The sequence below is a fragment of the Pithys albifrons genome, chromosome 3 (genome assembly GCF_047495875.1).
Source record: "Pithys albifrons albifrons isolate INPA30051 chromosome 3, PitAlb_v1, whole genome shotgun sequence".
Lineage (NCBI taxonomy): Eukaryota > Metazoa > Chordata > Aves > Passeriformes > Thamnophilidae > Pithys > Pithys albifrons.
This window is the reverse complement of record NC_092460.1, coordinates 2879367-2894921: the sequence shown is the minus strand read 5'-3', so window position 1 is coordinate 2894921 and position 15555 is coordinate 2879367. Positions and strand designations below refer to the sequence as shown.

General features: G+C 47.4%; 1 protein-coding gene across 1 annotated transcript in view; it reads left to right on the top strand.

The window, feature by feature from the left end:
• The window catches only part of LOC139669196 (contactin-6-like), a 112037-nt gene that overhangs the window by 36569 nt on the left and 59913 nt on the right, over positions 1-15555 (top strand). Inside the window, exons 6-7 of the mRNA XM_071549644.1 lie at positions 5625-5828; positions 8784-8886. Of these exons, the coding sequence (XP_071405745.1) occupies positions 5625-5828; positions 8784-8886 (307 nt within the window). The remainder of the gene's footprint in view (positions 1-5624; positions 5829-8783; positions 8887-15555) is intronic.

The window sequence follows — 15555 nt, the reverse complement described above, 5'->3', positions numbered from 1 at the left end:
AAAAGAGAAAACAAGTAAAAAGAGAAAACAAGAAAATAAGAGAAAAGGAGAAATAAAAGAGAAAACAAGAAAAAAAATACAAAACAAGAAAAAGGAGATGAAACAAGGAAAAAGAAAAAAAAGACAGAACAAGGGAAAAAAGACAAAAAAAAGAAAAAAGAGAAAACAAGAAAAAAGAGAAAACAAGGAAAAAGAGAAAACAAGAAAAAAGAAAACAAGAAAAAAGGCGAAACAAGAAAAAAGAGAAAACAAGAAATAAAAGAGAAGAGAAGAAATAAAAGAGAAAACAAGAAAAAAGAGAAAAGGAGAAATAAAAGAGAAAAGAAGAAATAAAAGAGAAAACAAGAAAAAAGATGAAACAAGAAAGAAAAAGAAAAAAGAGAGAACGGGGAAAAAACAAAAAAAGAAAAAAGGGAGAAAACAAGAAAAAAGAGAAAACAAGAAAAAAGGACAAAACAAGGAAAAAGGACAAAACAAGAAAAAAAAGACAAAATAAGAAAAAAGACAAGAAGAAAAAAGAACAGGAAAAAAGGCCAAGAAAAAGAGAGAAAACAAGAAAAAAAGAGAAAACAAGGAAAAAAGAGAAAACAAGGAAAAAAGAGAAAAGAAGAAAAAAGAGACAACAAGAAAAAATGACAAAAGAAGAAAAAAGGACAAAACAGGAAAAAAGAGAAAAAAACAGGGAAAAAAGACAAAACAAGATTAGAAAAGACAAAAAAAAAAAGAAAAATAAGAAAAAAAAAGATCCTGAAACTTTTGACAGTTTCTGATATTTTAGTGTCATTTTTTATAGGTCCAGACACCAGGGAGATTCTTCTCAGGTGTCAGAGGGGATTCTCTCTGGGTACAAATCAGAATTTTTTTGTAGCCCAGGGGTAAGTCACAGTTTCTGTGTCTTTGGAATCAGCTGAACTTTTACTGCAAACAATTCCCTTCAAAATTAATGGAAAGAAAATTTAAAAAAAAAAAATGGAAATTTGGTCCCATGATCTTGGACTAAATGAAAGCAACTCCGACGTGGTTTTCTCCACTCACAGTTCTCAGTCAACAGCCCTTCAAGGTTTCCCTTCCCCAGCACCTTCTCTGTCCCCCTGGGCAGCTCCACCTCACATATTTATGTCTCTAAAACATCCCAGAGGGAAAAGAGCAATGGGAAAATTGGGATGATCCATCTGGACAGGAAAACTTGCTCCAGGCATCTTCAACAAAGTATGAAAAGTGGTTACTCCAGAGGGAAAGTTCCAGCCAAAAAAAAAAAACAAAAAAAAAGGAAATTAAATAGAAGAAAAAAGCCCCCCAAAATGTTTGGGGTTACTAAAGGTGTGCCCTAAAATGATAATATGGGACTTTTGCTCCTTTCTTTTTCTCCATTGAATGGATCTGCCACAACTTGAATTATTCAAATAGACCCCAAATGGAGAAATTTAAGTTATAGTCACTTCTTTTTTTAGTGCAGCTTTGGATTTTCTGCTCTGTTGCCTGTTGATGGAGTCCCTTAACTTTCTAAGATCCTGTGGAAGGGATTGCTGGTATTGTGTCTTAAAAAAAAAGGAAAAAAAAATGTTCCATCTGCAAAGTTTAGTTCCTTTCTCTTGAGATTTCATCCAACTCCCTCTGAGGTCAATGAAACTTGGGGTTTCTGCAGAGTTTGGGGGGGCTGAATGAGGGGCCTGGGGATGGGTGAGGATGGAGCAGTTGGGATGGGGCAGTTTTTATACCCCTGGCACTGGGGAAAAAAAAGGGTTGAGATGGGACAAGGAGGAGCCTCTGCTTGTTCCCAATTAATGGGAAAATTCATCACTAAGCCCTGAAGCAATGGTGGAGCTGAGATAGGCAGAGACCCAGAAACTTCAGAAAAGGAACCCAACTGAGCCCCCTGAGAACTGAAATCAGGACAGAAAAGGTCTGGTTTTCTTCTGCTGATTAATTAATTCACAGATTGACCTCCTAAAGAATGTCTGCATTGCATAAAATTAATATATTTTTTGTACTCTGTCCTGCACTGAGGATTCAGCTGCATCACCACGTCCTACAGCAGGAATCTGATTTTTCATTCCATAAAACAAGATCTTTTAAAGATCTTTCCTGAGAATCCACTTGGTGTCTTGGCTGGCACAGGGATTGCCCTGTGAGAGTGGGTCAGGACTGGAAATGCCACCACCAGAACTCTGGCACCTCAAAAGGGCTTTTCCTCATTATCTCACATTTTAAATTCCCTCCAGTTTCTTGTTAGATGTTGTGGAAATCTGGGCCGCAGTCTGGGCACACAACAGTTGGGGCACACAGTCTGGGCACACAGTCTGGGCACACAACAGTTGGGGCACACAAGAGTCTGGGCACACAGTCTGGGCACACAGCAGTCTGGGCACACAACAGTCTGGGCACACAGTCTGGGCACACAGTCTGGGCACACAAGAGTCTGGGCACACAAGAGTCTGGGCACACAGTCTGGGCACACAAGAGTCTGGGCACACAGTCTGGGCACACAGTCTGGGCACACAGTCTGGGCACACAAGGGTCTGGGCACACAACAGTCTGGGCACACAAGAGTCTGGGCACACAAGAGTCTGGGCACACAGTCTGGGCACACAGTCTGGGCACACAAGAGTCTGGGCACACAAGAGTCTGGGCACACAAGGGTCTGGGCACACAGTCTGGGCACACAGTCTGGGCACACAAGAGTCTGGGCACACAAGGGTCTGGGCACACAGTCTGGGCACACAAGAGTCTGGGCACACAGTCTGGGCACACAAGAGTCTGGGCACACAGTCTGGGCACACAGTCTGGGCACACAGTCTGGGCACACAAGGGTCTGGGCACACAACAGTCTGGGCACACAAGAGTCTGGGCACACAAGAGTCTGGGCACACAGTCTGGGCACACAGTCTGGGCACACAAGAGTCTGGGCACACAAGAGTCTGGGCACACAAGGGTCTGGGCACACAGTCTGGGCACACAGTCTGGGCACACAAGAGTCTGGGCACACAAGGGTCTGGGCACACAGTCTGGGCACACAAGAGTCTGGGCACACAGTCTGGGCACACAAGAGTCTGGGCACACAGTCTGGGCACACAGTCTGGGCACACAGTCTGGGCACACAAGGGTCTGGGCACACAACAGTCTGGGCACACAAGAGTCTGGGCACACAGTCTGGGCACACAGTCTGGGCACAGAACAGTCTGGGCACACAAGAGTCTGGGCACAGAACAGTCTGGGCACACAGTCTGGGCACACAGTCTGGGCACACAGTCTGGGCACACAACAGTCCGGGCACACAGTCTGGGCACAGAACAGTCTGGGCACACAACTCTCTGGGCACACAAGGGTCTGGGCACACAAGAGTCTGGGCACACAAGGGTCTGGGCACAGAACAGTCTGGGGACACAACTGTCTGGGCACACAACAGTCTGGGCACACAACAGTCTGGGCACAGAACAGTCTGGGCACACAACTGTCTGGGCACACAACTCTCTGGGCACACAACAGTCTGGGCACACAGTCTGGGCACACAACTCTCTGGGCACACAACTCTCTGGGCACGCAACTGTCTGGGCACACAAGAGTCTGGGCACACAACTGTCTGGGCACACAGTCTGGGCACACAAGAGTCTGGGCACAGAACAGTCTGGGCACACAGTCTGGGCACACAACAGTCCGGGCACACAAGAGTCTGGGCACACAACAGTCTGGGCACACAGTCTGGGCACACAACTGTCTGGGCACACAAGAGTCTGGGCACACAAGAGTCTGGGCACACAAGAGTCTGGGCACACAACTGTCTGGGCACACAACAGTCTGGGCACACAACTGTCTGGGCACACAACTGTCTGGGCACACAACAGTCTGGGCACACAGTCTGGGCACACAAGAATCTGGGCACACAGTCTGGGCACACAAGAGTCTGGGCACACAACAGTCTGGGCACAGAACAGTCTGGGCACACAACTGTCTGGGCACACAAGAGTCTGGGCACACAACAGTCTGGGCACACAGTCTGGGCACACAAGAATCTGGGCACACAGTCTGGGCACACAAGAGTCTGGGCACACAACAGTCTGGGCACAGAACAGTCTGGGCACACAACTGTCTGGGCACAGAACAGTCTGGGCACACAAGAGTCTGGGCACACAGTCTGGGCACACAGTCTGGGCACACAACTGTCTGAACACACAGTCTGGGCACACAACTCTCTGGGCACACAAGAGTCTGGGCACACAACTGTCTGGGCACACAGTCTGGGCACACAACTGTCTGGGCACACAAGAGTCTGGGCACAGAACTGATCACAGTGAGGTTGGATCAAGACATGGTGGATTCTCTGTCCCTGGAGGTGTTTAAGAGGACCCCATAGGGCTTGTGCTCCAGCCCAGTCTTGTGTGTGAGCACATGCACAAGTGCACACATGTTGTGCTACACTGGGATTAATTGTTGCCTCTTTCAGGTTTACTGGAGACCACAAAGAAGTTCAGCATTAAGCTGGAATAAAGCAGAGCCTATTGGAGGATTTAGCCAAATATAGAAAGTGTCATTGATTGTTCCCTGGAGATGCATCATTTCTAATGAGACTCCTTAAATGTTGGAAGCTGATAACAAAAAATTCCACAAAACTACTGGAGTTTGCAGCCTTATTACCATCCTGTTCCCATGCTGGAGCTGAGGGGGGGAAAGGACTGTAAATAATCCTTTCCAAATGGGGCTGTTGATGGGGGAAAGGTGGAAAAATGAAGCTGTTGGCAGAGCACTGTTGGCTTATGAATTATGCATTTAATTAAGGAAAGCTAAACTGGTAGATTTTGAAAGTTCTGATTTACTGTGGCTTATAAAAGGCAGAATTCCAGCCCTGCTCCTGCTGGTGGATGTGGAGGAGCAGCAGGGCAGGGCTGGCAGGACTCCTTGGATGTTCTCACACAGGGTGAGCTCTGAACCTGCTCCTCAGTGCCCAAGTCCTGCCCAAGAACTCCTTCCCAGAAACACAGTCCTTGGATGGCAAATTCCCAGGAATATCTGCCTTTCCAGGGTGGGAGAGTCAAATAAATCAGTTTGAAGTTACCAGGACTATGGATTTACATTATTAATGTTTGCATTGAATGAAAAAAGGTGGTAGAAAGGTAGTGAAAACAGGACAAGAATTGTGGAGCAGAATTAAGGAGGGAAGACAAGGAAATTTGCAATCATCAAATGTGCAATAAGACCAAATATTAAGTAATCTCCAAAACACTTGTGTGCAGTGAGTTCCCCCTTCATGAAAATCTAATGCTGAAGCTCCATTTCCCCAGTTCCCTTTTTCCATATTGAGAGTGAGGAAAGGAGCTCTGGCACTGCCCAGCAATTTGCCCTCTGGATTTTCATTGTTACAAACAGAAATTGTTCCCCAAAGCAGCTTTCTCCTGCCATTGGAGCTCTGCCATCCCTGCTCAGAAACAGGGACATAAAAAGCAGCACAAAAAGAGGCACAAAACCTTCTGTGACCTCCTGACGTGGCTTGAAATGAGCTTAAAACTCGAGCGCTGCTTCCCTTGCCTTTGCCAACGTGCATGCCCAGCGCTTTGCCCCACGGTGCCTCCTTCCTCGGGGAAGCAGGTGGCACTGCCAGGGCTGGGTGACGTGTCTCTGGTGTGTCCTAGGCTTGTCCTACACGTGGAGCTTCAACAATGCCACCCTGGCCCTTGAGGGGGACGGTCGCCGCTTCGTGTCGCAGCAGACGGGGAACCTGTACCTGGCCAAGGTGGAGCCGTGGGACGAGGGCAACTACACCTGTGTGGTGACCAATGGGGATGCCCAGCAGAGGGCATGGGGGCCTCCCACGCCCCTCACCCTGCGCAGGGATGGTAAGGGAGAGGGGGCTCTGCCACCCAAAATCATCTTCTGTGAGCCCCTTATGGGGGACATCATCATCTGGGCTGAGTCTTACACAGAACAAGGGAGAGGGTTTTCTGTCGGTCAAAACCTTCTGAGAAAGAGGCATCACACCTGACAGGAGTGGCCAAAGCCACTCCAGAGCCTTGGAGCCTCTCCAGAAGGTGTGGTCCTGCATCCAAGGAGATGAGGAAGAGGAGGAGAAGATGAAAATTGGGGTTTTTATGGGGATCTCTGACTCAAATTCAAGAGGTGTGTCAAGGATGTGATGAGGGAGTTGCTGTGGGAGGGATGGGTTTGGAAGTGGATATAGAAATGAGGTGATGTCCAAATACTGTGATTGGAAGCTGAATACTGGGATTAGATGATGGTATAAAGTTGTAAAGCCTGTGCAGCTCAGGGTGTGCAAAACATTCCTGTGCACCCTTCTGTGCTTTTTGCCTTTTCATGCTCAAAAATAGTCCAGAGAATTATTTCTCCTATTTTAAGGCAGCAGCAGCAGCAGCACAAAGCCAAGTGGTCCCAGAATCCCAGAATCCCAGACTATTCTAAGTTGGAAGGGACCCACAAGGATCATCGAGTCCAACTCTTATGTCAATGGTCCTCCAGTTGTTGGGAATTCCCACCCCTGGACATCCCCCCTGGAGGTACCAGGAAAGGCTGTGCTGCAGGACACGATGCCACAGCAGCTGCTGGAGTGACACTGGAGCTGTTCAGATAAAACAGGCAGAGACAACAGCACTCAGTGTCACTGAAACCAGCAAGAGGATGTCACAGGGCAGATGAATATTTCTCATCTCGTGTCTGTGTTGAGGTTTAAATCCGACAAAGCTTTGGAAAAATGTAATCCAGCCACAGCTCAGATGGCAAATCTCAGAGAGTTGCTCCAAAGTGAGTCACTGAAGGGAGAAACTCACCTGCACAAGCACAAAGAGCTCCCTGGCAACACTTGTAATTAAATGTGAGGGGTACAGACTTGGGAAATCTTTCCCCAAAGTTTGTTCTGTGAGTTTGCCCACCTAAATTTCAATATTCTCAGCCCGTTTGCAAAGCAGTTGCCACAATCAGCAACAGGAGTCTGTGTGGAGTTGGATTTCCAGGATAAATAAAACTCAGCTGTGCATTATAGAATAATTCTTGCACTATAGAATCATAGAATCACAGAATCATAGAATGGATTGGGTTGGAAAAGACCTCCGAGATCATCGAGTCCAACCCTTGGTCCAACTCCAGTCCCTTTACCAGATCATGGCACTCAGTGCCACGGCCAAGCTCAGCTGAAAAACCTCCAGGGATGGGGAATCCACCCCCTCTCTGGGCAGCCCATTCCAATCCCTGAGCACTCTCTCTGCAAAGAAGTTTTTTCTGCTCTCCAACTTCAATTTCCCCTGGCAGAGCTTGAGCCCATCGTGCCCCCTTGTCCTATTGCTGAGTGCCTGGGAGAAGAGACCAACCCCCACCTGGCCAGAACTTCCCTTCAGGCAGTTCCAGACAGTGCTGAGGTCACCTCTGAGCCTCCTCTTCTCCAGGCTGAACACCCCCAGCTCCCTCAGCCTCTCCCCACAGCACTTGTGCTCCAGTCCCTTCTCCAGCCTTGTTGCTCTTCTCTTCTCAGTTGGATTGGAAGAGACCTCTGAGATCATCAAGTCCAACCCTTGGTCCAACTCCAGTCCCTTTACCAGATCATGGCACTCAGTGCCATGGCCAAGCTCAGCTGAAAAAACCTCCAGGGATGGGGAATCCACCCTCTCTCTGGGCAGCCCATTCCAATCCCTGAGCACTCTCTCTGCAAAGAAGTTTTTTCTGCTCTCCAACTTCAATTTCCCCTGGCAGAGCTTGAGCCCATCGTGCCCCCTTGTCCTATTGCTGAGTGCCTGGGAGAAGAGACCAACCCCCACCTGGCCAGAACTTCCCTATGAGACTCTGCTGGTCTGTAACAACCAAAGGGGGAATTCCCCAGCTCAAAAGTTAATAATTTGGTACAAACTGTGATTGTAAATGCTTAAGATCTTTTCTGACTGTTTTTTTTTCCTTTCTCATCCCACTATTCCTTTTCTCAGACTCCTTCTGGCAGTCCCTTTATCTTCTCCCATTCACTTTGGTGGCCTCTGGATTGGGTCCAAAGCTGCAGCATGAGAGGAAATTATGTGTGTGATATTACCCAGATCTTTATTAATTATAAAATAAGAACTGGTTCAGCTTTAGTGTGGGATCTGGGCAAAGGCACCATGCAGGGAAATACCTGCTTTATATTCACCCCTGCTGCTGCCATGAGTCCCTCTGCAAGATGCAGAAAAGACACAGAAGTTCAGCTCAAAGTTTAGTTTCCAAAGTTAATCCCAAATCTGCTGCAAAATTAAACGCCCCCAAATTGAAACTGGATTAGCTGGACTTTATCAGAGCTTTTTTTTTCTTTAAATGTGATAATTCCATCCAACCACATCAGCCTTTCTCGAGTCTCCAGCTCACATTTGGGTGTTTTCAAGAAGTTTGAAAAGTTTTGCAAGTATTTTGGAGTTGGAGTTTTTTAATTCTCCTGCACTCAGCATCTATTTATTGTCCTGAGCAGTGACTGACGTTAAAGGCACTGCTTGTGAGCACCTCTTAGCAAGAGGTGTGAACCCGAAATTATCACTAAAACCTTAACCACAAACACTTTTTTTTGACACATAGAGCTTGTACAAAGTCATGTTCTTCAACTCCTAAATGTAGAGAACTTTGAGATTACCCAGAAATTTCCAGCATAAGGTTGAATTCCACCCAGAAGGTTGAATTCCACCGGGAAAGTTGAATCCCCTCCATCCTGTGTTGATTGATGAACAAGAGGCTCCGATGTGATTGGTGCCACCCTTCCTTTTCCACTGGCATTCTGCTGTACCAGGCAGGTGTGGGGCACACCTGGAGTGAGCTGTTTTGGTGTCCTACAGGTGTGATGGGCGAGTATGAACCCAAGATTGAGGTGCATTTCCCGGAGACGACGGACGCGGCGAAGGGCTCGGATGTGAGACTGGAATGCTTTGCCCTTGGAAAGTAAGAGTTTGTCTTTTATAAAACTGGGGGTTTCTAACACTGTTCCCCAAGGAGAAATGTTGGTTCTCTTCAGTTTGCACCTTAGGGATTTTTTAGTCAGATTGTGAATTTGTGAATCTGTTGGTTTTCTTTTTTCACTGTATCTGGTGGTTTCTTTGTGTTCCCAAGGAAAGGAGGAAGAAAAAACTACACTCTGAGTGAAGCTCACTTGGTTGCAGCTTGAAACAGGGGCAGGAGGTGTGGGAAGGGGAGGGAAAACCAGAACAAAGATTATATTCCTCAACAGCAGTTTGAGGTGAGACCTGACTCCAGGTTACAGCATTGGGTGGAGCTGCACATTCACAGCTGATACACAGCAAAAAGGCATTTTATTTTTGTCTGTGTGACATCAGAGAGTGATGGAATGGGTTGGGTTGGAAGGGACCTTAAAGATGATTTTGCCCCAATGTCCTTACCATGGGCAGGGACACCTTCCACCAGCCCAGGTTGCTCCAACCTGGCTTTGGACACTCTCAGAGCTGGGGCAGCCACAGCTTCTCAGGGCACCTGTGCCAGGGCCTGCCCACCCTCCCAGGGAGGGATTTCTTCCCAATATCCCATCCAGCCCTTCCCTCTGTCAGTTTGAAGCCATTCCCCTTGTCCTGTCACTCCAGACCCTTGGAAATAGTCTCTCCATCTTTCTTGTTGGCTCCTCCAGGTACTGGAAGGCCACAATTAGATCACTCTCGATCCTTCCCTTCTCCAGGCTGAACAATCCCAGCTCTCCCATCCTTCCCCCCCAGCAGAGCTTTTCCATCCCTCTGATCATCTTGGTGCCTCCTCTGAACTCACTCATTCCTAAGAATTCCATGTGTGGAAGCAGTTTATGTTTTAAGAGATGAGAACTCCACAGGATGGACCTACCAGAACCTCCTGGCCCTTTTGTCTCCAAGGTGCTGCTGAGGAGCCCTGGGACAGCCAAGCAGCAGCTTCTCCTCCTGCAAATCCATTTTTCTTGCAGGAACCAGGATTTTTCCAAGTGTGCTTGTGCTGTTGTCCCCAATCCCAGCAGCAAGGACAGGGGTTGAACTGAGTCCCTGTAACCAGCCCACACTGAGCATCAGTTTTCCCTGGAAAAGCCAAAACAACCCTTAGATTGTTGACCTCTATTTGGTTGAAGTTCCCTTTGACAATCCCTTTTAAGGCTGTGAGCTTTTCAAGTGTTTTGAGCTTTCCAAGGGGTTAAAAGCCTGACTTGCAGACAGCACAAATTAATCAAATGTTCCTCTGCAACCTGTGCTGAGAAGTAGAAAAAGGAAGCAAATAAAAAGTTAATAAGATTGAAGTGGCCTTGCTTTTCAGATGAGATTTCTCTATAAACTTATTTTAGAGCTAATTTTTATTAATTTGCCCCAAAACAAGGACCAGGCTGGCTGATTTTCTTTGCCAAATCCTGTCAAGCTACTTCTCTTTAAATACCTCCTTAATTGTGTGTTAGTCCTTTCCATTTCTAGTTGTCATTTCAGCTTTCCATCTGTTGCAAGGAAAGCGTAGAACAATCATGCACTGACTGCAGAAAAGTGATTAAAAATCAAAGTAAAGAGATGCAGAAATCTGTGAAACCTTATTGAGGGGGTAAAGATGGTTCTTGGTCATCTGATGCACCGATTTTACCATTTAAAGAACATCTTCAGGACTAAAAAGTGGACTTGAAGGACAGACAGTGAGATCTCTCAGGGGGCACCTTTTGTGCAGTGCTTAGAAATGGAATGGCTGAGAGGGTTAATGCAGCTGTAATATGCTTTGTCTTCCTTCCTTCCTTCCTTCCTCCCTCCCTTCCTCCCTCCCTTCCCTCCTCCCTTCCCTCCCTTCCTCCCTCCCTCCCTTCCTCCCTCCCTCCCTCCCTTCCCTCCTCCCTTCCCTCCCTTCCTCCCTCCCTCCCTTCCTTCCTCCCTCCCTTCCTCCCTTCCTTCCTCCCTCTTTTCCTCCCTTCCTTCCTCCCTCTTTTCCTCCCTTCCTTCCTCCCTCTTTTCCTCCCTTCCTTCCTCCCTCTTTTCCTCCCTTCCTTCCTCCCTCTTTTCCTCCCTTCCTTCCTCCCTCTTTTCCTCCCTTCCTTCCTCCCTCTTTTCCTCCCTTCCTTCCTCCCTCTTTTCCTCCCTTCCTTCCTCCCTCTTTTCCTCCCTTCCTTCCTCCCTCTTTTCCTCCCTTCCTTCCTCCCTCTTTTCCTCCCTTCCTTCCTCCCTCTTTTCCTTCCCTCCCTTCCTTTTTTCTTTTCTTTTCTTTTTCTTTTTTTTCTCCCTCTTTTCCTCCCTTCCTTCCTCCCTCTTTTCCTTCCCTCCCTTCCTTTTTTCTTTTCTTTTCTTTTTCTTTTTTTTTCTCCCTCTTTTCCTCCCTTCCTTCCTCCCTCTTTTCCTTCCCTCCCTTCCTTTTTTCTTTTCTTTTCTTTTTCTTTTTTTTTCTCCCTCTTTTCCTCCCTTCCTTCCTCCCTCTTTTCCTTCCCTCCCTTCCTCCCTCTTTTCCTTCCCTCCCTTCCTCCCTCTTTTCCTTCCCTCCCTTCCTTTTTTCTTTTCTTTTCTTTTTCTTTTTTTTTCTCCCTCTTTTCCTCCCTTCCTTCCTCCCTCTTTTCCTTCCCTCCCTTCCTTTTTTCCTTTCTTTTCTTTTTCTTTTTTTTTCTCCCTCTTTTCCTCCCTTCCTTCCTCCCTCTTTTCCTTCCCTCCCTTCCTTTTTTCCTTTCTTTTCTTTTTCTTTTATTTTCCCCTCTCCTTTCTTTCCTTTCTTTTCTCTTTTTCCCATTTTTCTTTCTTTTCTTTTTTTCTATTCTTTCTTTTCTTTCTCTTCATTTTTTCTTTTCTTTCTTCCCTTTCTTCTTTTCTATTTTTCCTTTCTTCCCTGCAGCAAGCAGTGCTGTCCAATCTGCCTGAACACCAGTGATCCAAGGGCCAAAATCCCCTCTCCCCAACCTTCCATACCCTCTGATGTGCCCCACGTGTTTTTGAGGGGCTGTTTGGGAGCAGAATCTCTTTGCTTGCATTGCTGGAGAATTTCTCCCCTTGGATTTTATTTTTTTATACATTAGATGTCTGTGCTGGTTTAAAGGTGAACCAGCAGGGGAAATGAACTCACCACGAGAGAGATTATAAGTCAGAGCTAAAATTTAATAATAATATTACAATAACAACACTGACACACAAGGGAAATTGCTTTCAACTCACAAACCCCAGCAGTATAACCCAGTGTCCTGGGGCACAAACCCAAGGGGGTCTGTTTGCCCTTGTGCTGAGACCCCTGTGGTTCCCCCAAGTCCAGAACAAAAGGAAAAGAAAAACCTGTTGGTGCAGGCGAGGGCTGTGGTCTGGGTGAGAGCGGGGATCTCCTCCTGTCAAGGTTCTGCTGCTCCTCTGGATCCGACGAGAAGTTCCTGAGGTCTTCTTACCCACCACTTCTGTACCCTCAGGGAGCTCTCAGTCCCTCCCCCTGGGCTGGGACTCACCCAATGGGTGATTAACTCTGGGAGCCAGGGGGTGTTGAGCTGTTGATGGCCCATTGGCAGCTCCGCCCCCTCAGGCTGGGTGTGAAGTGATAATGGCTCCCTGGGCAGCTGCTGCCAATGGCCCATTGACCTTGGGGAATGAATAGAGGGGGTAGAATACACAGCTTTGATCACCCCCACACAGGGTTAGCTGGTCCCTCCTGCTGAACTAGGACAATGTCTTACACAGAAATGGATTTTCTCCCTTTTTCTGCTTTTTTTCCCCCCCTCTGAACAGAGCCTTGAACCACACCTGCCCTCCCATATCCACCAGTGCAAAAAGCTTTACTTGATTTCTGTGTGAATAAAGCACAAGAAGCAGGTTGCAGGTGAAATACTCTTAATTTATCAGCCCAAGGCAGCTTTCTGAAGGTATGTGGGTGATTAGTGGCATTGTGCAAAGCTGGAAGTTTCCAACCTCCAGCTGTTTGCAACTGCACAAAGACACAGAGAAATGCAGCCCCTTTTGGATGCTGAAATTCCACTCCAGCTGGCCCCTACTTTTGTCTGTTTATGTTCAAATCAATTCAGCTCAGCGTTTGTTGAGCTGTACCTCTGATCTGCCACAAGCACTGAGGGTTATTATCTCGCTGGGATTTCAGAACTGCTTCCCCATTATCCATAATTTTCTATATTCATACTGTTAGTCCAGTGGCTCAGACAATGCCGTGGCTGCTGCTACCTGTGTTCTGTGAATAACAGAAATCTTTCACATCAAAGGCAGATTATGGGCAACCTGCTGGGGTTTTGGTCTCCAAAAGTCTTAAATGAAAGTAGTTTTATGGTATTTAGAGAAATAGCATCTCTTTTCTATATGGAACAGCAAATCATACCTATTGGTCTCTGCTCAAAAGGCACTTCCACGTTTAAAATGCAGGTACAAGAGGCCAGACTTATGGCTGAGTTTAAAACTCAGTTTAAAACTCCTTAAAGATGCCTTTTTTTTTTTTTTTTTTCACTTTGGAGAACTCAAAGTCACCTCAGTGTTCTCCTTCAGCCAGGCTGGGGGACACCCTGCAAGGCTCTTTTTGCATTTTACATTAAAACATCATTACTGATTTTTGCAAGTGGCCTTCGAGCCCCAGAAATTCTTGTTTGGAGGAAAATGAGTCTAAAGGGGTCAAAGAGTGAATGTTTCTCCCTGGCCAGAGGGTTTGGAGGGATGGATCCCACCAAGACAAACATTCTTGGGGCACTTCTTGCCTTTGAAGCTTCTTTTGTAGAACAGACACCACAAAGAGCAGAAAAGATTTTGAGAAGTAAATTAGTCCTCCCTGGGCTGGAAATATAATTGGGCAAAAAGTTCTAATTAGAGTGTAACTATCTGGTGACCCAACCAAGCCAAAAAAATGCCCCTTGGAGTTAATTCTTTAAAAGAAGGGAAACTGAAATATGAAATAGGAGCTTCACTATTTCAAATCCTCCTCACATCACCACAGGCAATTCAGAGCTTAAGTCAGTCCAGCAGTTCACCTGTCTGGGAAGGATCATTCCTCAGACGGTAAGATTGACAAAGAGACAGACAACAGGCTGGCAAAGGCATACAGAGCCTTCGGAAAACTCCATAAAAGAGTCTGGTCCAATAAACACCTGAAGAAAAGTACAAAGATCAGTGTCTACAGAGCCATTGTTCTGTCTACTCTTTTATATGGGTCTGAATCATGGGTCATCCACCGCCACCACCTGCAGCTTCTCGAACGCTTCCATCAGCGCTGCCTCCGTTCAATCCTGAACATCCACTGGTCTGATTACGTGACCAATGTGTCTGTTCTTGAACAGGCAGGGTCAGCAGTATGGAGGCCATGCTGGTGAGAACGCAGCTGTGCTGGGCAGGGCACGTCTCCAGGATGGAGGATCACCCACTGCCCAGGGCACGTCTCCATGATGGAGGATCACCCACTGCCCAGGGCACGTCTCCAGGATGGAGGATCACCCACCGCTCAGGGCACGTCTCCAGGATGGAGGATCACCCACCACCCAGGGCACATCTCCAGGATGGAGGATCACCCACTGCCCAGGGCACGTCTCCAGGATGGAGGATCACCCACTGCCCAGGGCACGTCTCCAGGTTGGAGGATCACCCACCGCCCAGGGCACGTCTCCAGGATGGAGGATCACCCACCGCCCAGGGCACGTCTCCAGGATGGAGGATCACCCACCGCCCAGGGCACGTCTCCAGGATAGAGGATCACCCACTGCCCAGGGCACATCTCCAGGATGGAGGATCACCCACTGCCCAGGGCACGTCTCCAGGATGGAGGATCACCCACTGCCCAGGGCACGTCTCCAGGATGGAGGATCACCCACTGCCTCCCGAAGATTGTGCTCTATGGTGAACTCGCCACCAGCTGCCGCAAGAGAGGAGCCCCAAAGAAGAGATACAAGGACTCCCTGAAACAACAGCTCAGCCTTGGCCATATTGACTGCCCCAATGGTCCACTCTGGCCTCCAGTCGGCATTCATGGAGACACACCATTCACGACGCTGCTGCTTCCTTTGAGAATGCACAAAGGGTCAGTCTGGAGGAGAAAAGACAACGCAGACAGAACCGTTCCTTGCCAATGTCACCCAGGGAGACGTTCCCTGTGCCTTCTGTGACCGGACCTGCCTATCCCATATCGGCCTTTTTAGCCACCAGCAGCTTGCAGAGAGTGTGGGTAGTGCCCTTCTCAAATCTTCATTCACGAAGCTGAGCCATGATGATGATTTTTGCAAGTGGCCTTCGAGCCCCAGAAATTCTTGTTTGGAGGAAAATGTGTCTAAAGGGGTCAAAGAGTGAATGTTTCTCCCTGGCCAGAGGGTTTGGAGGGATGGATCCCACCAAGACAAACATTCTTGGGGCACTTCTTGCCTTTGAAGCTTCTTTTGTAGAACAGACACCACAAAGAGCAGAAAAGATTTTGAGAAGTAAATTAGTCCTCCCTGGGCTGGAAATATAATTGGGCAAAAAGTTCTAATTAGAGTGTAACTATCTGGTGACCCAACCAAGCCAAAAAAATGCCCCTTGGAGTTAATCCTTTAAAAGAAGGGAAACTGAAATATGAAATAGGAGCTTCACTATTTCAAATCCTGCAGCCTGTGGCAGTTTAATAGAAGAGATGAGACTTTGTGTTCTGCACCAATATTCATTATGTTGACAGTGTTTAATATTCTGCCAGTAT